We start from the raw sequence: 24,409 nt of genomic DNA, 5'->3' as shown, positions 1-24,409 counted from the left end.
AATGACAATCCTTTATGGTTGTGGGAGCCAATATAAGTGGGGGAAGCTTGCATGTGGGAATTTGGTTATAAATAAACTTTGTATTATATTCTTTGTATTGAATTTAAGGTTTTGTTCTTGATATTGCCACACATTTTCTCTCTTGTTATAATAGGGTCATTTGTCTGTGGAGAATTAAATGATTAATGATATCCCCTAATAAACACTTCAATATCTTTTAAAGTATTTTGCTTTCTACTTATACGTGGTAATATTAGTGACAGGAGTGGTGATTTGTGTATAGCAGCAGGTATGTTTGTAAAAAAGCATCAATTTATATTATGTACTTGAACAATTGTTAAGCTTCAGTGACTGAAAAATGACAACAGTTTTCTAGGATACGTCTTCAAAAATGGTTTCAGGAGAATGTTAGACTATTTTATAACTAGTCATTTTAAATTCAAATACTTAATAAAACTAATAAGTCATATTTGAGGTTGAGATATCATCCTTAATTTAGGACAGGCAGCCACCTATTGTCTTTATTTTAATATTGGAATCCATTTTATAACACTACTAGAAAAGTCTGTCATAAATTATGTCTTTTTAGCCATCAATTATCTTACACTTTTGTTCTCAGAATTGTCCTCCATATCCTTCTTTTTATAATCCAAAATATGGTATTTGAAATTAATACTAAAGTAACAGATTAGGATGGGTGACAGTAGTTACATTACCGAATTTTGTATTTGTGTGACCAAAATTCAAATTATTTTAGGCACTGCAGTAAACCTTAGGCAAATTATACTAGGTGGAGTAATAGCTCCATAAAATGAAGAACCATCAAACTCTGTTCCTTCTGATAGAACTAGAAAATCTCTGTTAAGTTCTATAAAACATAGGTAGTTGAATCATTTAAATTATCATCGAAACTAGAATGCTGGGACACACTTACACTGAGACTGTGTGGACAAACCATGATACATGGTTACCCTAGTTCTGGAACCCTAATAAGCTGATCCTGCAACTGGTGAAGAATAAATACTTATCACCTTGAAGAAAACTAACCCAGAGCTTAGAAATTGACTCTTATGGAAGACAGTGATCTTTTAATATTAAAACTGCTATAGAGAAATTTTCATTCTGAAATGAAATTGTGGAAAAATGACTGGAATAAATATGACTAAAGGATATCCTCTAAAACATCTTGTGTTCTACTTTGTCTGACCAAATATTTTTTGTTCTGTGCCTATTATGATCTTGAATAGCTCTTAAGTATTTTTAATGTTACTTAATTCTATTTTAAATCCCAGAAGACATATTACCTTCGACTTGTTATCTAGCAGCAACTTCATATTTGTATTACCATTAATTAATGAATAATTATGATTGCTTAATATTCTCATAGATTATGAAAATGAATCTTCAATTACAAATAAAAAATTTTCTTCACATAATCTAATACCAGATGTTTTGTAATTCTAAAGCTCAGAGAAGAAAAGAGCTAGCTCTGCTATTTCAGATCTTTCACAGATCCTAAAGTCTCAAGATGGATCAGCTTTTTTAAGGAATTCAAGTGAAGTTTCAGCTGATAAAGACCTATCCCATATACTTCCATTAAAGACCCATGATAAATCATTAACAAGACTATTATCAAAAGAAGAAATTGAAGATTTACTGTCTGCCAAAACATCACTTCAAGGGAATGAAACAACAACAGCATCATTCATTTCACCTCCTGTTCTTACCAAAAGAAAGCCAATGGATAGTGAGCTTTCAAAGGTAAGATATAGTACAATAATTTGAAAGCTGTTTACCTTGAATTGCTAGACTCTTTTAATATTTTAAGCAAATGTTAATTAAAACTCAACATTTTCTTATTTAAAGGGAATAAAAAGTTTGCCTTTAATACAATCTACTTTATATTTAGGATGTTTAAATTAATATTTGAGAATCAGAGTAATACTTTAACAAAAAATTCTAGCTGTATTGACAAAGAAGTTGTGACTTAGATTAGAGTTTTAATGATAAAATATACACAATTCCTAGCTGAGATAGGGAAATTTTCATTTCTAGAAAATTCATCTAGAAAAAGTATTTTTATATAGTAAGGTAATTATGAAGACCTAGTTCTTTTGAAATGATTTTATATACCTTAAAAAAGGCCTAGAAAATTATCAGAATTGTTTTTGTTAAAACAATATTTGATTAGGAAACTCTTAAAGCAAATATGTTGGGGAAAAAGAGAAATGATAAAAAGGCTGCATATATTTGACATATATCTATAATATACTTTTATCATAGAATTTATTAAAATGACTTAAAAATAATTTCATGAGTTATTTGAGTTAGACTAGAAACTTAATCAGACTAAAATATAAATCTAAAGTAGAATTCTAATAAATATTAAAATGATTTATTTGGAATTATTTATGAGGAGAATCACAATATAGCTTGGTAATTGTTCCCAAATTCCTTTCACATCCATTAATTGTTCTTATGTTTTTATTTGATATAAAAATAAAACATTTATGCAATGACATTGTAGATATGAGTAAAAATTCTTGCTCTGAGAGAAAGTAATTAGAGTTCCAAGATAGATAATTTGAATTACTTATTATAAATTTTGTCATTAAGGATGCTGCTATAGAAGAGAAATTACAAAATAAGACTGAAAAACAAACTTACCAAGTATCAAGAGAATTTCAAGGTAAAAATATTTTCTGTTTTATAAGGTAAAAATGTGAGTGTGTTTTCCCATCATATAATTATAAATAAATGAAGAGAATACATTTTTAAATTTGAAAATAACTCCTTGGTCAGTCATCACATAATATGGAAATATATTGACTAGTATGTAAAAAATAATTTGGTGAGTTAACATTACATTACCCAGAGTTTATTTCAACTAAGATATGTATAAAAGGGAGTGATAACTTTGCCTCCATCACTTAACAGTATTTGGCATTATGAATTTTTAACATATCATGCCAAAAATTCATCAGGGTACAGCAGAAAAAAAGATGATTTGTGGCATAAATAATATTTTAACTAGATTTTTTTTAAAAGATTTTATTCATCCATTTGACAGAGAGAGATCACAAGTAGGCAGAGAGGCAGGCAGAGGGCTCAATCTGCTCAATCCCAGGACTCTGGGATCATGACCTGAGCCGAAGGCAGAAACTTAACCCACTGAGCCACCCAGGGGCCTCTTAGCTAGATTCTTTAGGTGTTTTATGTAATATATTTTAAAACAGGGTGCCTGTGTGGCTCAGTTGGTTAAGCTAATGACTCTTGATTTCAACTCAGGTCATGATGTCAGGGTCCTGAGATTGAGCCTGCCTGGGGCTCTGTGCTGGGGGTGGAGCCTGATTAGGATTCTCCTTCTGCTCCCTGCCCCCAATGTGAGTGTGTTCCTTCTCTCTCTCTCTCTCTTAAAAAAAAAAACCATATATATATATATATATATATATATATATATATATATATATATATGTGTGTGTGTGTGTGTGTGTGTTTATGTATACATACATAAATATATACATATATGTGTATATATGTGAATATATATTAAAACTGATAAATTTGTTCTTCCTTTCCAACATATAAATTTTTATAATCAACCCATATTTTACAACACTGGCTTGAACTTTCAAAATAAAATTAAATGATTGTGATATAGACTGCAGGAGAATTATTCTTTTATTGTGCTTTGAGTTGAGAGTTCCTCTACTGTTTTACCTATGTTACCGGGTTACTTGAGATAAATAGTCCTTATTGTGATCAGGATGTTTTGTTTTATTCAAAGTTTATTACAAATTTTAACCAGAAGTTGGCCTGAATTTAATCAGTCTACTAAAATTTTTTATTATGATAAAATATATATTAAAATGAAATTTGCCATTTTAATCATCTTTTTTTAAAAAGATTTTATTTATTTATTTGACAGAGATCACAAGTAGGCAGAGAGGCAGGCAGAGAGAGAGGGGGAAGCAGGCTCCCCACTGAGCAGAGAGCCAGATGTGGGGCTTGATCCCAGGACACTGGGATCATGACCTGAACTGAACGCAGAGGCTTTAACCCACTGAGCCACCCAGGCACCTCTTAATCATCTTTTAAAGTGTACAATTCAGTAGCTTTGAGGACATGTACAATGTTACGGAACCATCACCACCTGTATTTCCACAACTTTTCATCACCCTAAAAAGAAATTCATTAAACAAGAACTCCCATTTCTGCCCCTATCTAGCCCCTAATAACTTCTAATTTATTTTCTATCTTTATGAACATGACTATTATATTTCATATGAGTGAAATCATATAACATTTGTCCTTTTTTATCTGTCCTATATCACTTTACATGATGTTTTATTATTTTATTTTATTTTATTTATTTGACAGAGAGAGATATCACAGGCAGAGAGAGAGAGAGGGAGAAGCAGGCTCCCCACTGAGCAGAGAGCCTGATGTGGGGCTTGATCCCAGGACCCTGAGATCATGACGTGAACTGAAGTCAGAGGCTTAACCCACTGAGCCACCCAGGCACCCCCAGCATAATGTTTTTAAGTTTCATCCATGATGTGTCAGATCTTCATTTCCTTGTGTAAAGGCTGGATCATATGATAATTCTAATTTTAGCTTTTTTGAGTAACTGCCCAACTGTTTTCCACAGTGGCTGCACCATTTTCTATTCCCACCAGCAATATAGAAGGATACACATTCTTGCCAACACTTGTTTTCTTTGCTCTTTTAATTATAATGCTTCTTAGTAGGTATGAAATGAATCTCATTATGATTTTGATTTACATTTCTCTAATTACTAAAGATGTTAAGCATTTTTATGTGTTTATTGGTCATTTGTATATCTTCTTTTGAAAAAATGTGTATTCATCTCCTTCACCCAGTTTATAATTGGGTTCTTTGTCTTTTTGTTGCTGATTTGTAGAGGTTCTTTATATATTCTGGAGGTTTTGTCAGATGTCTGGTTTACAAATATTTCCTCTTGTTCTGTAGGTTGTCATTTCACTTTCTTGAAAATGGCCTTTGATGCCTAAAAATAATTTTTTAAAGTTCAATTTGTTTGTTTCTTATTTTGCTGTTATGCTTTTAGTGTCAATATCTCGGAATCAATTTCCAAATCTAAGATAGTAGAGACTTATCCTACTACTTTCTTCAAAGAGCTTTATGGTTTTAGCCCTTATATTTAGGTCATTGATACATTTTGAGTTAATTTTTGTATATGATGTGAAGTAGTGATACATATAACTTTTTTTTTTTTTTTTTGGCCTGTGGAAATGGAGTTGTCCCAGCATTGTTTGTTGAAGAGGCTCTTCTTTTTCCACTGAACTGTATGGTGCCCTAGTCAAAAGCAGTCAGCTTCATGTATGGGTTTATTTCTGTGCTCTCAATTGTATTCCATTGTTGTGTATGTTTATCCACATGTCAATATCATACTGTTTTGATTTATTTTTGCTTTGTAGTGTGTGTGGGAAAGTGTGAGTTCTTAAATTTTGTCTTTTTCAACATCACTTGCTATTTTAGACCTCTTGCAACTAAATACAAATTTCAGGATCAAATTTTTTCATTTTTTTCAAATAGGTCTTTGGGAGTTTCATAGAGAATGCACTTAATCTGTAGATCACATTGGGAAGTATTGCCATCTTATAATATTAAGCCCCCCAATTCGTGAACTCAGATGTTTTTCCATTTTATTTAGGTCTTATTTAGTTTGTTAAAGCAATATTTGGTAGTTTTCAGTGTATAATTCTTGGGTAATATTATTCTTAAGTATTTTATTTTTTCTGATATACTATGATGGAATTTTTATTAAATTTCATTTTCAAATTACTTGTTGCTGGTTTTAGAAATACAATTGATTTTACATGCTGATCTTACATCCTGAAACTTTGCTGAATTTAATTTCTATGTGGCATCTTTGGGATTTTCTAAATATATGAACATGTCATCTGTGAATAAAGATAGTTTTACTCCTTTTCCAATTTGGATGCCTTTTATTTCTTTTTATTGTCTAACTGCTCTTGCTCAGACTTCTAGTACAATGTTGAATGGTACTGGTAAAAAACAGACATTTTTGTCTTGTTCCTGTTCTAATGGAGAAATCTTTCATTATTTTACCATTTAGAATGTTAGCTGTGGGTTTCATAAATGCCATTTGTCATGTCTAATTTGTTCAAGTAGGATTTGAAAAATCCTATATTTATTTGCTTGTTTTATATATTTTGGGCCTTTTTTGTGTTTGTGCTTATGTTCATAGTTCTTATATATCCTTGATGAATGACCTTTTTGCCAATATATAATGTGATTCTTTGTCCCTTGCAACATTTTTTAACTTTAAGTCTATCTTGTCTGATATTAATAAAGATACCTATATTAGGGTTCTCCAGAGAAACAAAAAATAGGATATATATAGAGATATATAGATACATATATAGATCTATAAAAGGAGATTTATTATAATAATTGGCAAATGCTGTTATGAAGGCCAAGAAGTCCCATGATATACTATCTGCAAGTGGAGAACCGAGAAAACTAGGGGTATAATTCAGTCTCTGGCCAAAGGCCTCAGAACAAGGAGCTGTGGATGGTGTAAGTCCCAGTCTAAGTCTGAACTCCCTATAACCTGGAGTACTAATGTTCAAGGTCAGGAGAAGATAGATATCTAAGTTCAAATTGAGAAAGCAAATTTACCTTTCCTCCATCTTTTTCTTCTACTTAGGCCCTCAGTATCTTGGAGGATGTGTACCCACATTGATGAGGGTGATCTTAGGCTACTGATTTAAATGCAGAGATCTGCATTCCAGAGACACCTTCACAGACACCCCCAGAAATTGTGTTTTACCAGGGATCTGGGCATTTTTTAGCCAAGTCAACACATAAAATTGATTATCACACTACTTTAGTTCTCTTGGTTAATATTCACATAGAGTTCTATCCCTTCACTTTCAATCTATTTATGTCTTTGCATGTAAAATGAATCTCTTATACACAGCATATGGGGGATTATGCAGTTTTCTTTAAACCTATCTGTCTTTTGATTGGAGAGTTTAATTAAGTACTATTAAGGGAGACCTTACCAAGTTTATATTTTTTTCTGTATGCCTTAAATCATTTCCCCTTCATTTCCTCTATTACTGCATTCTGTTTGGGGACTTGAATCAGCCAAGACTGTGTACTGAATTCACTGGTGAGACAGGACCACTGGTTTTGCTCTGAAGACAGGAAAAGCCATGGGGTGTACTCTCTGTTCGAGTGCCGTTATAAGCAGGGCTTTTGGGTGGGCTATATGGCTTTCCATGTATGGTTAAGGTTTAAGTATGGTTAGGTTCCCTGGTCAGTTGGACTTAAGGCCATATTCAGCAGTGGGAAGAGCTATAAATTAGTTTCCTGCACAGGCACAGGGAGAACCAACTCCATGGCCAGAAAGGCTCTTTGTGATCTTGACTCATGCTAACCCATTCTGCAAGTTTTCTGACTGAATAGGACCACTTGCTTTGCTCTGCAAACTATCAGATCTACCTGCTGGACTCTCTGCTTGAGTGTTTCTGGGCTGTACAGATTTGCAAAACTTCTGGTTGGGCCAACAAATTGGGCACTACAGATGGGAAATCAGTCTGCCTAGATCTGAGAGCTGGTTGCTGCAAGTCCCACTTTGATTCCCTGTCATAGTCAGTTTCCCAGTGGTCAAACCCTTCATGTTCCCTTGCAATCGTCACTGGGCAAGACTGTGTTAGGGATTCCTAATAAGTGACTCATAATACTAGGGAGTTCGATGTCCACCCTGGGTTCTTTTATTTCACCCCAATGGAGGAATGATAGACTTAGAAGGAACTTCTCAGTATGCGTTGGCCTGAGGAAGGGGCATTGTGGTCAGTGTGTAGCCACTTCTTTTGTTCTAAAGTGGTCTTTCCTGTAGTGCTTTAGCCTCATCTCCATGTTTTAGGATTTTTCTCACTGGTATTTGTCCTTCTTACGAGGGAGAGCAAAGTCAAGAATGATCTATGTCGCCATCTTGGTGATGTCACTCATGTTAATTATTTCCTTCACAGTGTACAAGTTTTTAGGTTTGATATAGACCCATTTACTGATATTTGCTTTTGTTGCTTGTGCTTTTGATATTAAATACAAAAAAATCCTTGCCAGACCAATGTCAAGGAGCTCTTTTTTTCCTATGTTTCCTTTTAGGAGTTTTAAAGTATCAGATCTTATGTTTAAATCTTTGACCCAACGTGAGTTAATTTTTGTGAGATGTGTAAGTTAGGGGTATGATTTCATTTTGTTTAATGTGTTTATCTAGTTTTCCTGCTGAAGAGACAGTAATTTCCCCATTGGATGTTCTTTTTTTTTTTTTTTTTAAGATTTTATTGATTTATTTGACAGAGAGTTCACAAGTAGGCAGAGAGGCAGGCAGGGAGTGGGGGGAAGCAGGGTTCCTGCTGAGCAGATTGCCTCATGTGGGACTTTATGCCAGGACTCTGAGACCATGACCTAAGCCAAAGGCAGAGGCTTAACCCACCAAGCCCTCCAGGTGCCCCCCCATTGGATGTTCTTGTCTCCCTTGTCAAATATTAGAGGACCATATATAAAGAGGTTTAATTCTGCATTTTCTATTCCATTGACCTAGGTATATTTTTATTCCACACCAAATTGTCTTATTCACTATAGTTTTGTAGTATAGTTTGATTCCAAAAGGGTGATGCCTCTTCTTTCTCATGATTGCTTTGCTATTAGAGTTCTTTTATACTTCCCTACAAATTGTAGGATTGTTATCTATTTCTGTGAAAAATTACATTGGAATTTTGATAAAGATTGCATTGAATCTATAAATAGTTCTGGATAGCATGGTGATTTAAATAATATTGACTCTTCTGATTCATAAACATGGATTTCCTTCCATTTATTTGTATCTCCTTCAATTTCTTTCAACCATTTCTTGTAGTTTATTATACATATTTATTACATCCTCAGTTAAATTTTCTCCTAGGTGTTTTATGATTTTCAATGAATCGTAGATAGGATAGTTTACATTTTTTGTTTTTCCAGATGTTCCACTATTAGCATACAGAACTGTTACTGACTTCTATGTATTGATTTTTATATCCTGAAACTTTACTAAATTCATTGATCATATTCCACAGTTTTTAGTTTTGGGGATTTTCAATGTATAGTTGACACTTGAATGATGAAGCATTGGGACATCAAACCCCTGTGCAATAAAAAATCTGTGTATAACTTTTGACTCCCCCTAAACTTAACTATTAATGGCCTGCTGTTGATCAGAAGCCTTACTGATGGAGGAGGAGTCAAGATGGTGGAGAAGTAGCAGGCTGAGACTACTTCAGCTAGCAGGAGATCAGCTAGATAGCTTAGCTAAAGATTGCAAACACCTGCAAATCCATTGGCAGATTGAAGAGAAGAAGAACAGCAATTCTAGAAACAGAAAAACAACCACTTTCTGAAATGTAGGACTGGTGGAGAAGTGAATCCAAAGCAACGGGAAGATAGACGCCGGGGGGAGGGGCCGGCTCCGGGCAAGCGGTGGAGCAACAGAGCACAAAATCAGGACTTTTAAAAGTCTGTTCCGCTGAGGGACATCGCTCCAGAGGCTAAACCGGGGCGAAGCCCACGCGGAGTCAGCGTGGCCTCAAGTCCCGCAGGGTGACAGAAGGATCGGGGGTGTCTGAGTGTCGCAGAGCTTGTGGGTACTGGAACGGGAAAGCCAGCCACAGAGACAGAGCTGACAGTAAGCTCACAGCTGGTGGTTACTTTGAACGGGTCGCAGGCTTGGTGAGCGCGGAGCGCGGCCGGAGGTCAGGCAGACGGAGTTACTGGGCGCTGTTCTCTGAGGGCGCACTGAGAAGTGGGGCCCAAGGCTCTCAGTTCCTCCGGGCCAGAGACCAGGAGGCCGCCATTTGTATTCCCGTCCTCCGGAACTCTACTTAAAGCGCTCAGGGAACAAAAGCTCCTGAAAGCAAACCCGAGCGGATTACTCACCCCGGCCCCTGATAAGGGCGGTGCAATTCCGCCTGGGGCAAAGACACTTGAGAATCACTAAACCAGGCCCCTCCCCCAGAAGATCAACAAGAAATCCAGCCAAGACCAAGTTCACCTACCAAGGAGTGCAGTTTCAATACCAAGGAGAGCAGCAGAATTCCAGAGGAGGAGAAAGCAGAGCACAGAATGCATGGCTTTCTCCCTGTGGTTTTTTAGTCTTACAGTTAATTTAATTTTTATCTTTTTCTTTTTTTTCTCTTCTTCTGCTAAATTTTTTTTAACTTTTATCCTTTTTTATGATTTTTTAAGTTGTTTAATATATATTTTTTCTTTTTTATACTTTATTCATTTTCTTTTTTTAATTCTTTTCTTTTTTTTTCTTTTTTTCTTCCTTTCTTTTTGAACCTCTTTTTATCCCCTTTCTCCCCCCTCACGATTTGGGATCTCTTCTGATTTGGTTAAAGCATATTTTTCTGGGGTTGTTGCCACACTTTTAGTATTTTACTTGCTCCTTCATATACTCTTATCTGGACAAAATGACAAGGCAGAAAAATTCACCACAAAAAAAAGAACAAGAGGCAGTACCGAAGGCTAGGGACCTAATCAATACAGACATTGGTAATATGTCAGATCTAGAGTTCAGAATGACAATTCTTAAGGTTCTAGCCGGGCTCGAAAAAGGCATGGAAGATATTAGAGAAAACCTCAAGGGAGATATAAAAGCCCTTTCTGGAGAAATAAAAGAACTAAAATCTAACCAAGTTGAAATAAAAAAGGCTATTAATGAGGTGCAATCAAAAATGGAGGCTCTCACTGCTAGGATAAATGAGGCAGAAGAAAGAATTAGTGATATAGAAGACCAAATGACAGAGAATAAAGAAGCTGAGCAAAAGAGGGACAAATAGCTACTGGACCACGAGGGGAGAATTTCGAGAGATAAGTGATACCATAAGATGAAACAACATTAGAATAATTGGGATTCCAGAAGAAGAAGAAAGAGAGAGGGGAGCAGAAGGTATACTGGAGAGAATTATTGGGGAGAATTTCCTCAATATGGCAAAGGGAATGGGCATTAAAATTCAGGAGGTTCAGAGAACGCCCCTCAAAATCAATAAGAATAGGCCCACACCCCATCACCTAATAGTAAAATTTACAAGTCTTAGTGACAAAGAGAAAATCCTGAAAGCAGCCCAGGAAAAGAAGCCTGTAACATACAATGGTAAAAATATTAGACTGGCAGCAGACTTATCCACAGAGACCTGGCATGCCAGAAAGAGCTGGCATGATATTTTCAGAGCACTAAATGAGAAAAACATGCAGCCAAGAATACTATATCCAGCTAGGCTATCATTGAAAATAGAAGGAGAGATTAAAAGCTTCCAGGACAAACAAAAACTGAAAGAATTTGCAAACACCAAACCAGCTCTACAGGAAATATTGAAAGGGGTCCTCTAAGCAAAGAGAGAGCCTACAAGTGGTAGATCAGAAAGGAACAGAGACAATATACAGTAACAGTCACCTTACAGGCAATACAATGGCGCTAAATTCATATCTCTCAATAGTTACCCTGCATGTTAATGGGCTAAATGCCCCAATCAAAAGACACAGGGTATCAGAATGGATAAAAAAACAAAACCCATCTATATGTTCCCTCCAAGAAACTCATTTTAAGCCCGAAGATACCTCCAGATTTAAAGTGAGGGGGTGGAAAAGAATTTACCATGCTAATGGACATCAGAAGAAAGCAGGAGTGGCAATCCTTATATCAGATCAATTAGATTTTAAGCCAAAGACTATAATAAGAGATGAGGAAGGACACTATATCATACTCAAAGGGTCTGTCCAACAAGAAGATCTAACAGTTTTAAATATCTATGCCCCCAACGTGGGAGCAGCCAACTATATAAACCAATTAATAACAAAATCAAAGAAACACATCAACAATAATACAATAATAGTAGGGGACTTTAACACTCCCCTCACTGAAATGGACAGATCATCCAAGCAAAAGATCAACAAGGAAATAAAGGCCTTAAACGACACACTGGACCAGAAGGACATCACAGATATATTCAGAACATGTCATCCCAAAGCAACAGGATACACAATCTTCTCTAGTGCACATGGAACATTCTCCAGAATAGATCACATCCTCGGTCCTAAATCAGGACTCAATCAGTATCAAAAGATTGGGATCATTCCCTGTGTATTGTCAGACCACAGTGCTCTGATGCTAGAACTCAACAACAAGAGGAACATTCATTCTAAAGAATGAATGGGTCAACCGGGAAATTAAAGAAGAATTGAAAAAAATCATGGAAACAAATGATAATGAAAATACAATGGTTCAAAATCTGTGGGACACAACAAAGGCAGTCCTGAGAGGAAAATATATAGCGGTACAAGCCTTTCTCAAGAAACAAGAAAGGTCTCAGGTACACAACCTAACCGTACACCTAAAGGAGATGGAGAAAGAACAAGAAAGAAACCCTAAGCCCAGCAGGAGAAGAGAAATCATAAAGATCAGAGCAGAAATCAATGAAATAGAAACAAAAAAAACAAAAGAGCCAATCAATGAAACTAGGAGCTGGTTCTTTGAAAGAATTAATAAAATTGATAAACCCCTGGCCAGACTTATCAAAAAGAAAAGAGAAAGGACCCAAATAAATAAAATCATGAATGGAAGAGGAGAGATCACAACTAACACCAAAGAAATACAAACTATTATAAGAACATACTATGAGCAACTCTACGCCAACAAATTTGACAATCTGGAAGAAATGGATGCATTCCTAGAAACATACAAACTACCACAACTGAACCAGGAAGAAATAGAAAACCTGAACAGACCCAAAACCAATAAGGAGATTGAAACAGTCATTAAAAATCTCCAAACAAACAAAAGCCCAGGGCCAGATGGCTTCCCAGGGGAATTCTACCAAACATTTAAAGAAGAACTAATTCCTGAAACTGTTCCAAAAAATAGAAATGGAAGGAAAACTTCCAAACTCATTTTATGAGACCAGCATCACCTTGATCCCCAAACCAGACAAGGATCCCATCAAAAGAGAGAGCTATAGACCAATATCCTTGATGAACACAGATGCGAAAATTCTCACCAAAATACTAGCCAATAGGATTCAACAGTACATTAAAAGGATTATTCACCATGACCAAGAGGGATTTATTCCAGGGCTGTAAGGTTGGTTCAACATCCGCAAGTCAATCAATGTGATACAACACATCAATAAAAGAAAGAACAAGAACCATATGATACTCTCAATAGATGCTGAAAAAGCATTTGACAAAGTACAGCATCCCTTCCTGATCAAAACTCTTCAAAGTGTAGGGATAGAGGGCACATACCTCAATATCATCAAAGCCATCTATGAAAAACCCACTGCAAATATCATTCTCAATGGAGAAAAACTGAAAGCTTTTCCGCTAAGGTCAGGAACACGGCAGGGATGTCCATTATCACCACTGCTATTCAACATAGTACTAGAGGTCCTAGCCTCAGCAATCAGACAACAAAAGGAAATTAAAGGCATCCAAATCGGCAAAGAAGAAGTCAAATTATCACTCTTCGCAGATGATATGATACTATATGTGGAAAACCCAAAAGACTCCACTCCAAAACTGCTGGAACTTATACAGGAATTCAGCAAAGTGTCAGGATATAAAATCAATGCACAGAAATTAGTTGCATTTTTCTACACCAACAACAAGACAGAAAAAAGAGAAATTAATGGGATTGACATCCCATTTACAATTGCATCCAAAACCATAAGATACCTAGGAATAAACCTAACCAAAGAGGCTAAGAATCTATACTCAGAAAACTGTAAAGTACTCATGAAAGAAATTGAGGAAGACACAAAGAAATGGAAAAATGTTCCATGCTCCTGGATTGGAAGAATAAATATTGTGAAAATGTCTATGCTACCTAAAGCAATCTACACATTTAATGCAATTCCTATCAAAGTACCGTCCATCTTTTTCAAAGAAATGGAACAAATAATTCTAAAATTTATATGGAACCAGAAAAGACCTCGAATAGCCAAAGGGATATTGAAAAAGAAAGCCAAAGTTGGTGGCATCACAATTCCAGACTTCAAGCTCTATTACAAAGCTGTCATCATCAAGACAGCATGGTACTGGCACAAAAACAGACACATAGATCAATGGAACAGAATAGAGAGCCCAGAAATAGACCCTCAACTCTATGGTCAACTAATCTTTGACAAAGCAGGAAAGAATGTCCAATGGAAAAAAGACAGCCTGTTCAATAAATGGTGTTGGGAAAATTGGACAGCCACATGCAGAAAAATGAAATTGGACCGTTTCCTTACACCACACACGAAAATAGACTCAAAATGGATGAAGGACATCAATGTGTGAGAGAAATCCATCAAAATCCTTGAGGAGAACACAGGCAGCAACCTCTTCGACCTCAGCCGTAGCAACATCTTCCTAGGAACATCGCCAAAGGCAAGGGAAGCAGGGGCAAAAATGAACTATTGAGATTTCATCAAGATCAAAAGCTTTTGCACAGCAAAGGAAACAGTTAACAAAATCAAAAGACAACTGACAGAATGGGAGAAGATATTTGCAAATGACATATCAGATAAAGGACTAGTGTCCAAAATCTATAAAGAACTTAGCAAACTCAACACCCAAAGAACAAATAATCCAATCAAGAAATGGGCAGAGGACATGAACAGACATTTCTGCAAAGAAGACATCCAGATGGCCAATAGACACATAGAAAGTGCTCCATATCACTCAGCATCAGGGAAATACTAGAGCGTATCATGCTTAGCGAAATAAGTGGTGATGTGATCTATTCTGGAGAATGTTCCATGTGCACTAGAGAAGAATGTATATTCTGTTGCTTTGGGATGAAATGTTCTGAATATATCTGTGATGTCCATCTGGTCCAGTGTGTCATTTAAGGCCTTTATTTCCTTGCTGATCTTTTGCTTGGATGACCTGTCCATTTCAGTGAGGGGAGTGTTAAAGTCCCCTACTATTATTGTATTATTGTTGATGTGTTTCTTTGATTTTGTTATTAATTGGTTTATATAGTTGGCTGCTCCCACGTTGGGGGCATAGATATTTAAAATTGTTAAATCTTCTTGTTGGACAGACCCTTTGAGTATGATATAGTGTCCTTCCTCATCTCTTATTATAGTCTTTGGCTTAAAATCTAATTGATCTGATATAAGGATTGCCACTCCTGCTTTCTTCTGATGTCCATTAGCATGGTAAATTCTTTTCCACCCCCTCACTTTAAGTCTGGAGGTGTCTTCGGGCTTAAAATGAGTTTCTTGGAGGCAACATATAGATGGGTTTTGTTTTTTTATCCATTCTGATACCCTGTGTCTTTTGACAGGGGCATTTAGCCCATTAACATTCAGGGTAACTATTGAGAGATATGAATTTAGTGCCATTGTATTGCCTGTAAGGTGACTGTTACTGTGTATGGTTGTAGGCTCTCTCTTTGCTTAGAGGACCCCTTTCAATATTTCCTGTAGAGCTGGTTTGGTATTTGCAAATTCTTTCAGTTTTTGTTTGTCCTGGAAGCTTTTAATCTCTCCTTCTATTTTGAATGATAGCCTAGCTGGATATAGTATTCTTGGCTGCATGTTTTTCTCGTTTAGTGCTCTGAATATATCATGCCAGCTCTTTCTGGCCTGCCACGTCTCTGTGGATAAGTCAGTTGCCAATCTAATATTTTTACCATTGTATGTTACAGACTTCTTTTCCCGGGCTGCTTTCAGGATTTTCTCTTTGTCACTGAGACTTGTAAATTTTACTATTAGGTGATGGGGTGTGGGCCTATTCTTATTGATTTTGAGGGGCATTCTCTGAACCTCCTGAATTTTGATGCTCGTTCCCTTTGCCATATTGGGGAAATTCTCCCCAATAATTCTCTCCAGTATACCTTCTGCTCCCCTCTCTCTTTCTTCTTCTTCTGGAATCACAATTATTCTAATGTTGTTTCGTCTTATGGTGTCACTTATCTCTCGAATTCTCCCCTCGTGGTCCAGTAGCGGTTTGTCCCTCTTTTGCTCAGCTTCTTTATTCTCTGTCATTTGGTCTTCTATATCACTAATTCTTTCTTCTGCCTCATTTATCCTAGCGGTGAGAGCCTCCATTTTTGATTGCACCTCATTAATAGCTTTTTTGATTTCAACTTGGTTAGATTTTAGTTCTTTTATTTCTCCAGAAAGGGCTTTTATATCTCTCGAGAGGGTTTCTCTAATATCTTCCATGCCTTTTTCGAGCCCGGCTAGAACCTTGAGAATTGTCATTCTGAACTCTAGATCTGACATATTACCAATGTCTGTATTGATTAGGTCCCTAGCCTTCGGTACTGCCTCTTGTTCTTTTTTGTGTGTTGAATTTTTCCGTCTTGTCATTTTGTCCAGATAACAGTATATGAAGGGGCAAGTAAAGTACTAAAAGGGTGGCACCAACCCCAGGAAAATATGCTATAAAAAAGAAAATATATATATATTAGATAAACTAGTAAAAAATCGTTAAAAAAGAAAAAGGTAACAGTTAAAAAAAAAAAATTTACCCGAAGGCAAGAAAAAAAAAAAAAAAACCAAAAAATGAAAAAGAAAAAAATTAAATTAACTGCAAGACTAAAAAAAATCACAGGGAAAAAGCCATGAGTTCCATGCTTGGCTTTCTCCTCCTCTGGATTTCTGCTGCTCTCCTTGGTATTGAAACCGCACTCCTTGGTAGGTGAACTTGGTCTCGGCTGGATTTCTTGTTGATCTTCTGGGGGAGGGGCCTGTTGTAGTGATTCTCAAGTGTCTTTGCCCCAGGCGGAATTACACCGCCCTTATCCGGGGCCGGGGTGAGTAATCCGCTCGGGTTTGCTTTCAGGAGCTTTTGTTCCCTGAGCGCTTTCCGTAGAGTTCCGGAGGACGGGAATACTAATGGCGGCCTCCTGGTCTCCGGCCCGGAGGAGCCGAGAGCCCAGGGCCGCACTCCTCAGTGCGCCCTCAGAGAACAGCGCCCAGTTACTCCCGTCTGCCTGACCTCCGGCCGCGCTCCGAGCTCACCGAGCCTGCGACCGGTTCAAGGTAACACCGAGCTGCGAGCTTACTGTCGGCTCTGTCTCTGTAGCCGGCTTTCCCGTTCCAATACCTGCAAGCTCTGCGACACTCAGACACCCCCGATCCTTCTGTGACCCTGCGGGACCCGAGGCCAGGCTGACCCCGTGTGGGCTTTGCCCCTGGTAACCTCTGGAGCGATGTCCCTTAGCAGAACAGACTTTTAAAAGTCCTGATTTTGTGCGCTGTTGCTCCGCCGCTTGCCGGGAGCCGGCCCCTCCCCCCGGGGTCTATCTTCCCGTCGTTTTGGATTCACTTCTCCGCTGGTCCTACCTTTCAGAAAGTGGCTGTTTTTCTGTTTCCAGAATTGCTGTTCTTCTTCTCTTCGATCTGCCGATGGATTTTCAGGTGTTTGCAATCTTTAGATAAGCTATCTAGCTGATCTCCGGCTAGCTGAAGTAGTCTCAGCCTGCTACTTCTCCGCCATCTTGACTCCTCCCCCCCAGGCTTTTTTTTCCTCTTGTTTTCTTGTATGAGTTTTGCAGTTTCAGCTATTAATATCTAAACCTTTAATGTATTTTGAGTTGGATATTATAGATGGTGTTAAATAAGATGGGGTCTGGCTTCATTCTTTAATTTGTGGTTAATATTTCATAAATACCATTTATTGCAGAGACTGTCCTTTCTCCATTGTATATCCTTGGCTACTTTATTAAAAATTTATTGGATAATATATGGATGGGTTTCTTCCTGGGCTGTCTGTTCTGTTTACCAGTGTATTACTTCAATGTCAGTATCATGCTGTTTGGATTGCTATAGTTTTGTGATGTAGTTTGAGTTCAAGAAATGTGATGTTTCCAGCTTTATTATTTCTAAAGATTTCTGTGTCTAGTCTAAGTCTTTTGTGTTTCCATACAAATATTAGGATTATTAGTTCTATTTCTGTGATAAATGCTATTAGAATTTTGACAGAGATGCATTGCATCTGAGGATCACTTTGGGCAAAATAGACATTTAAAAATACTGATTTTTTTCAATAAATGAACATTGAATATTTGTATAATTTCTTATGTTCTTCAATTTTTTTCATCCAAGTTTTGTGGTTTCACTGTACAGATATTTTAACCTCCTTTGTTAAATGTATTCTTAACTATTTTATTCCTTTTGATGCTACCATAAATGACAATGCTGTTTATATTTCTTCAGATATTTTATTGCATAGAATGAAGTGATTTTTGTATATTGCATTTGTATCCTCCAACTTTACTGAATTTTTATGTTTTATATATATAAAAATATAATTTTTATATTTACATTTTGATTTGCATATGTTGCGCATTCTCAGATTAAATCTCCCTTGGTGATGGTATATGATCTTTTAATGTACTGTTTAATTTGGTTTGTAAATATCTCTCTGAATATTTCTGCATCTATGTTCATCAGAAATATTGGCCTGTAATGATCCCTTTTGTAGTATTCCTATCTGATTTTGGTATCAGAGTAATGGTGGCCTTGTAAAATGAGCTTGGAAGTGTTCCTTTCTCTCCATTTTTCTGGGAAAGAGTTTAAAAAGGATAAGTATAAATTCTTTTTTAAAATGTTTGGTAGAGGGGTGCCTGGGTGGCTCAGTGGTTTAAAGCCTCTGCCTTCGGCTCAGGTCATGATCCCAGGGTCCTAGGATCGAGCCCCACATCGGGCTCTCTGCTCAGTGGGGACACTGCTTCTCCCTCTCTCTCTCTCTGCCTGCCTCTCTGCCTGCTTGTGATCTCTGTCTGTGAAATAAATAAATAAAATCTTTTAAAAAATTAAAAAAATATAAAATGTTTGGTAGAACTTACCAGTGAAGCCATCTGGTACTAGACTTTTCTTTTTGGAATATATATATATATATATATATTTTTTTTTTGGAATATTTTTTAATACCAATTCATTTCCTTCTTAGTAATTGGTCTCATCAGATTTTCTTCTCTTTTCTTTTTTAAAGATTTCATTTATTTATTTGAGAGAGGGCAAGAGAGAGAGAGAGCACAGGTTGAGGCAGAAGCAGACTCCCTGCTGAGCAGGGAGCCTGATGCAGGTTCAATCCAATGACCCTGAGATCATGACCTGAGCTGAAGGCAGATGGTTAACTGACAGAGCCACCCTGGTATTCCTGATCTCATCAGATTTTTCTATTTTTTCATGATGCAGCCTTTGAAGGTTGTATGTTTAGTAATTTAGAAATTTATCCATTTCTTCTAGGTTGTTCAGCTTACTGGTATATAATTGTTCATAGATATCTTTTACTATCTTTTCTAAATTTGTGTTTTGTAATGTCTTCTGTGTCATATCTTATTTTTACTTGTTCTACTCCTCAAATGAGTGGCTGAATGGTTAAAAACCAAAGTCCTGGCTAATTTGCATGTAGCATAAAATCCCAGATATTCCAGTGGTTCTAAGGTTTAAAAAGAGGCTGTTTGTTATGAGCAATACATATACCATATCTTCTTTATCCATTCATCTGTTCATGGACATCTAGGTTCTTTCCATGGTTTGGCTATTGTGGACATTGCTGCTATGAACATTTGGGTGCATGGGCCCCTTCGGATCACTACATTTGTATCTTTAGGGTAAATATCCAGTAGTGCAATTTCTGGGTTATAGGGTAGCCCTATTTTCAACTTTCTTAAAAAAATTTCATTTCATTTAATTTTGTGTGTGTGTGTGTGTGTGTGTGTGTTCCAAAATTCATTGTTTATGCACCACACCCAGTGCTCCATGCAATACAGGCCCTTCTTAATACCCACCACCAGGCTCACCCAGCAAACCATACCCTCCCCTCCAAAACCCTCAGTTAGTTTCTCAGAGTCCACCATCTCTCATGGTTTATCTCCTTCTCTGATTTCCCCCAACTCCCTTCTCTCCACTCCCAATGTCCTCCATGTTATTCCTTATTCTCCACAAGTAAGTGAAGCCATATGATAATTGATTCTCTCTGCTTGACTTATTTCCCTCAGCATAATCTCCTCCAGTTCCATCCATGTTGATACAAAAGTTGGGAGGCATAATACTCCATTGTATGTATGAACCATATCTTCTTTATCCATATGTCTGTTGAAGGGCATCTTGACTCTTTCTATAGTTTGGTGATTGTGGCCATTGCTGCTGTGAACACTGGGGTACAGATGGCCTGTGTTTTCACTGCATCTGTATCTTTGGGGTAAATATTCAGAAATGCATTTACAGGGTCATAAGGTAGCTCTATTTTTAATTTCTTAAGGAATCTCCACAGTGTTTTCCAAAGTGGCTGCACCAAATTGCATTCCCACCAATAGTGTAAGAGGGTTCCCCTTTCTCCACATCCTCTCCAACACTTGTTGTTTATAGTCTTGTTAATTTTGGCCATTCTAACTGGTGTAAGGTGGTATCTCAGTGGGGTTTTGATTTGAATCTCCCTGATGGCTAATGATGATGAGCATTTTTTCATGTGTCTGTTAGCCATTTGTGTCTTCTTTGGAGAAGTGTCTGTTCATATCTTCTGCCAATTTTTTGACATGATTATCTGTTTTTTTGGGTGTTGAGTTTGAGGAGTTCTTTATAGATCTTGGATATCAGCCCTTTGTCTTTAGTGTCAGTTGCGAATATCTTCTCGCATTCCATGGGTTGCCTCTTTGTTTTGTTGACTATTTCCTTTGCTGTTTCTGCCCATTTTTAATTGGATTATTTATTTTGAGGGAGTTCAGTTTTATGAATTCTTTTTTAAATTATGTTCAGTTAGCCAACATCAATTTTATAGATTCTTTATACATTTTGAATACTAAACCTTTATCAGGTATGTCATTTGCAAATATCTTCTCTCTTTCTGTAGGTTGCCTTTTAGTTTTGTTGGCTTTTTCCCTCCCTGTACAGAAAATTTTTATTTTGATATAGTCCCAATAGTTTACTTTTGCATTTATTTTCCTTGCCTTGGGAGACATATTAGAAATAAATTGCCATGGCTGATATCAAAGAAGTTACTGCCTGTGTTCTTTAGGACATTTAGGTCTTTAATCCATTTTGAATTTATTTTTGTGTATGCTGCAAGAAAATAGTTCACTTTCAATATTTTGCATATTGGTGCTTAGTTTTCCTATTATCATTTGTTGAAAAGCCTCTCTTTTCCATTATGTATTCTTTCCTATTTTGTCAGAGAGTAATTGAACATATAGTTTTGGGTTCACTTCTGGGTTTTCTATACTTTTATATTGATCTATGTGTCAATTTTTGTGCCAGTACCATATTGTTTTCATCACTACAGCTTTGAAATATAATTTGAAGTCTGGAATTTCAATGCCTCCAGTTTGCTTTTCTTTTTCAATATTGCTTTGGCTATTTAAGGTCTTTTATGGTTCAATACAAATTTAGGATTGTTTATTCTAGCTCTACAAAAAATGCTGCTGGTATTTTGATAAGGACTGAATTAAATGTGCAGATTGCTTTGGGTAGTGTAGACATTTAAAAAATATTTGTTGTTCTAATCCATGAACATGGAATGTCTTTCCATTTCTTTGTGTCCTCTTCAATTTCTTTCATCAGTGTTTTATAGTTTTTAGAGTATAGTTCTTCATCTTCGGTTAGGTTTATTCCTTGGTAGCTTATGTTTTTCATGCAATTACAAATGGGATTGATTTCTTTTTTCTTTTTCTTTTTTTTTTAAAGGTTTTATTTGTCAGAGAGAGAGAAAAGAGAGAGAGCAAAAGCAGGGAGAGTGGCAGGCAGAGGGGAAGCAGGCTCCCTGCTGAACAGAGAGCTTGATGTAGGACTTGATCCAAGGACCCTGGGATAATGACCTGAGCTGAAGGGAGATGCTTAACTGACTGAACCACCCAGCATCCTGGGATTGATTTCTTGATTTCTCATTCTGCTGTTTCATTTTTGGTTATAGAAATACAACAGATTTCTGTTGATTTTATATCTTGCAAATTTACTGAATTTGTGTATCTATTCTAGCAATTTTTTTAAAGATTTTATTTATTTATTTGACAGACAGAGATTACAAGTAAGCAGAGAGGCAGGCAGAGAGAGAGGAGGAAGCAGGCTCCCTGCTGAGCAGAGAGCCCGATGTGGGGCTCGATCCCAGGACGCTGGGATCATGACCTGAGCCGAAGGCAGAGGCTTTAACCCACTGAGCCACCCAGGTGCCCCGATTCTAGCAATTTTTTGATAGATTTTTTTTGTGTGTGTGTAGAATATCATGTCATTTGCAAATAGTGAAAATTTGACTTCTTTCTTGCTAGTTTGGTTATCATTTATTTATTCTTGCTGTCTGATTGCTGTCGCTAGAACTTCCAGTACTATGTTGAGTTAACATGGTGAGAGTAGATATCCCTGTTGCATTCCTGAACATAGAGGAAAAATTCAATTTTTACCCATTTAGGATGGTATTAATTAGCGGTTCTTCATATATGACTGTTATTATGTTGAGGTATATTCCCTCTAAACCTACTTCGAATGTTTTTATCATGTATAGATCTGCTTTGTCAAATGCTTTTTCTGTATCTATTGAAATGATGATAGAATTTTTATCCTTTCTCTTATTTTTTTAAAGATTTTATTTATTTATTTGGGGCACCTGGGGGCTCAGTGGGTTAAGCCACTGCCTTCGGCTCAGGTCATGATCTCAGGGTCCTGGGATCGAGTCCCGCATCGGGCTCTCTGCTTGGCACAAGCCTGCTTCCTCCTCTCTCTCTCTCTGCCTGCCTCTCTGCCTACTTGTGATCTCTGTCTGTCAAATAAATAAATAAAATCTTTAAAAAAAATTAAAAAAAAGATTTTATTTGACAGACAGAGATCACAAGTAGGCAGAGAGGCAGGCAGAGAGAGAGAGAAGAGGAAGCAGGCCCCCCGCTGAGCAGAGAGCCCCATGTGGGGCTCGATTCCAGGACCCCGGGATCATGACCTGAGCTGAAGGCAGAGGCTTTAACCCACTGAGCCACCCAGGTGCCCCTCCTTTCTCTTATTGATGTCAGGCATCACGTTTATTGATTTGTGAATATTGAACCACCCTTGCAACCGAAGAATAAATCTCACTTTGTGGTGAATGATTTTATAAATGTATTGTTGAATTTCATTTGCTAGTATTTTGTTGAACGTTTTTACATTCATGTTCATCAGGTATATTGATTGTCCTTTAGTTCTTTTTTTTAGTGGAGTCTTTATTTGGTTTTGGTATCAAGGTAATGCTGGCTCATAAAATGGATTTGGAAGTTTTAGTTCCTTTTCTGTTTTTTGGAATATTTTGAGAAGAATTGGTATTAACTCTTCTTTAAATGCTTGATAGAATTTGTGAACTCATTTGGACTTTTGTTTATTGGGAATTTTTTGATCACTGTTTTAATTTTTTTGCTTGTTATCATTCTGTTTAAGTTTTCTATTTCTTCTGGTTTCTATTTTGGTGGTTTCTATGCTACTATTTGTCCATTTTTTCTGTGTTGTCTGATTTGTTAGCTATAGTTTATTTTAGAATATTCTCTTATAATTATATTTCTGTGGTGTTGGTTGTTATTTCCCTTCTCTTATTTGTGATTTTATTTATTTTTGTCCCTTTTCTTTACTTTTTGATTAGTTCTGGGTAGAGGTTTATCCATTTTATTAATTTTTTTCAGAGAACCAGCTCCTGGTTTCATTGATCTGTTTTATTATTGTTTTAGTTTCTATATGATTTATTCTGGCTTTCATCTTTATTATTCTCCCTTTTCTGCTGGTCTTGGGCTTCATCTTTTGTTTTTTCCCAGCTTCGAAAGTGTAAGGTTAGGTTGTTTATTAGAGATTTTTCTTCTTAATATAGGCCTATATTGCTGTAATAAATTGCTCTATTGCTCATAACAAACAGCCTCTTTTTAAACCTTAGAAGCACTGGAATATCTGGGATCTTATGCTTATGCTAATTTGCTACATGCAAATTAGCCAGGACTTTGCTGATCTCTTTCTTTTAATTTTTGAATTGTGACACAACACATGTGTTTACCACATTTACCATTTAACCAATTTATATGTATAGTGAGTAGTTTTAAAGAATATACACGTCCTTGGGAAACAGATTTCTAGAACTTTCTCATCTTGTAAAACTGAAATTCTAAATCCATTAAACAGGAATTCTCTATTATTCCTCTTCACAGCCCATAGTATCCACCATGGATTATCAATTTTTAATTTCTGTGAATTTAATTTCTATGTTACATACCTCATATGAATGGAAGTATAGTATTTATCTTTCTGTGACTAGTATATTTCACTTAATATAATGTCCTCTAGGTTCATCAGAGTTGTAGTATGTCACAATATTTCCTTTATTTTTAATGCTGAGTAAGATTTCATTGTATGTATATACA

The 24,409-nt window shown here is 36.5% G+C and overlaps 1 protein-coding gene across 1 annotated transcript in view; it reads left to right on the top strand.

Moving 5' to 3' along the window:
- Positions 1-1,468: 1,468 nt before the first annotated feature.
- LOC116594225 (coiled-coil domain-containing protein 7-like) overlaps positions 1,469-24,409 on the top strand; it is a 247,483-nt gene continuing 224,542 nt past the window's right edge. The window contains 2 exon segments of the mRNA XM_032349334.1: positions 1,469-1,761; positions 2,617-2,689. Coding sequence (XP_032205225.1) covers positions 1,741-1,761; positions 2,617-2,689 — 94 coding nt within the window. The 5' untranslated portion in view covers positions 1,469-1,740.

Source organism: Mustela erminea, chromosome 6, assembly GCF_009829155.1.
Source record: "Mustela erminea isolate mMusErm1 chromosome 6, mMusErm1.Pri, whole genome shotgun sequence".
NCBI classification, from domain to species: domain Eukaryota; kingdom Metazoa; phylum Chordata; class Mammalia; order Carnivora; family Mustelidae; genus Mustela; species Mustela erminea.
This window is presented reverse-complemented; position numbering and strand designations above follow the sequence as displayed.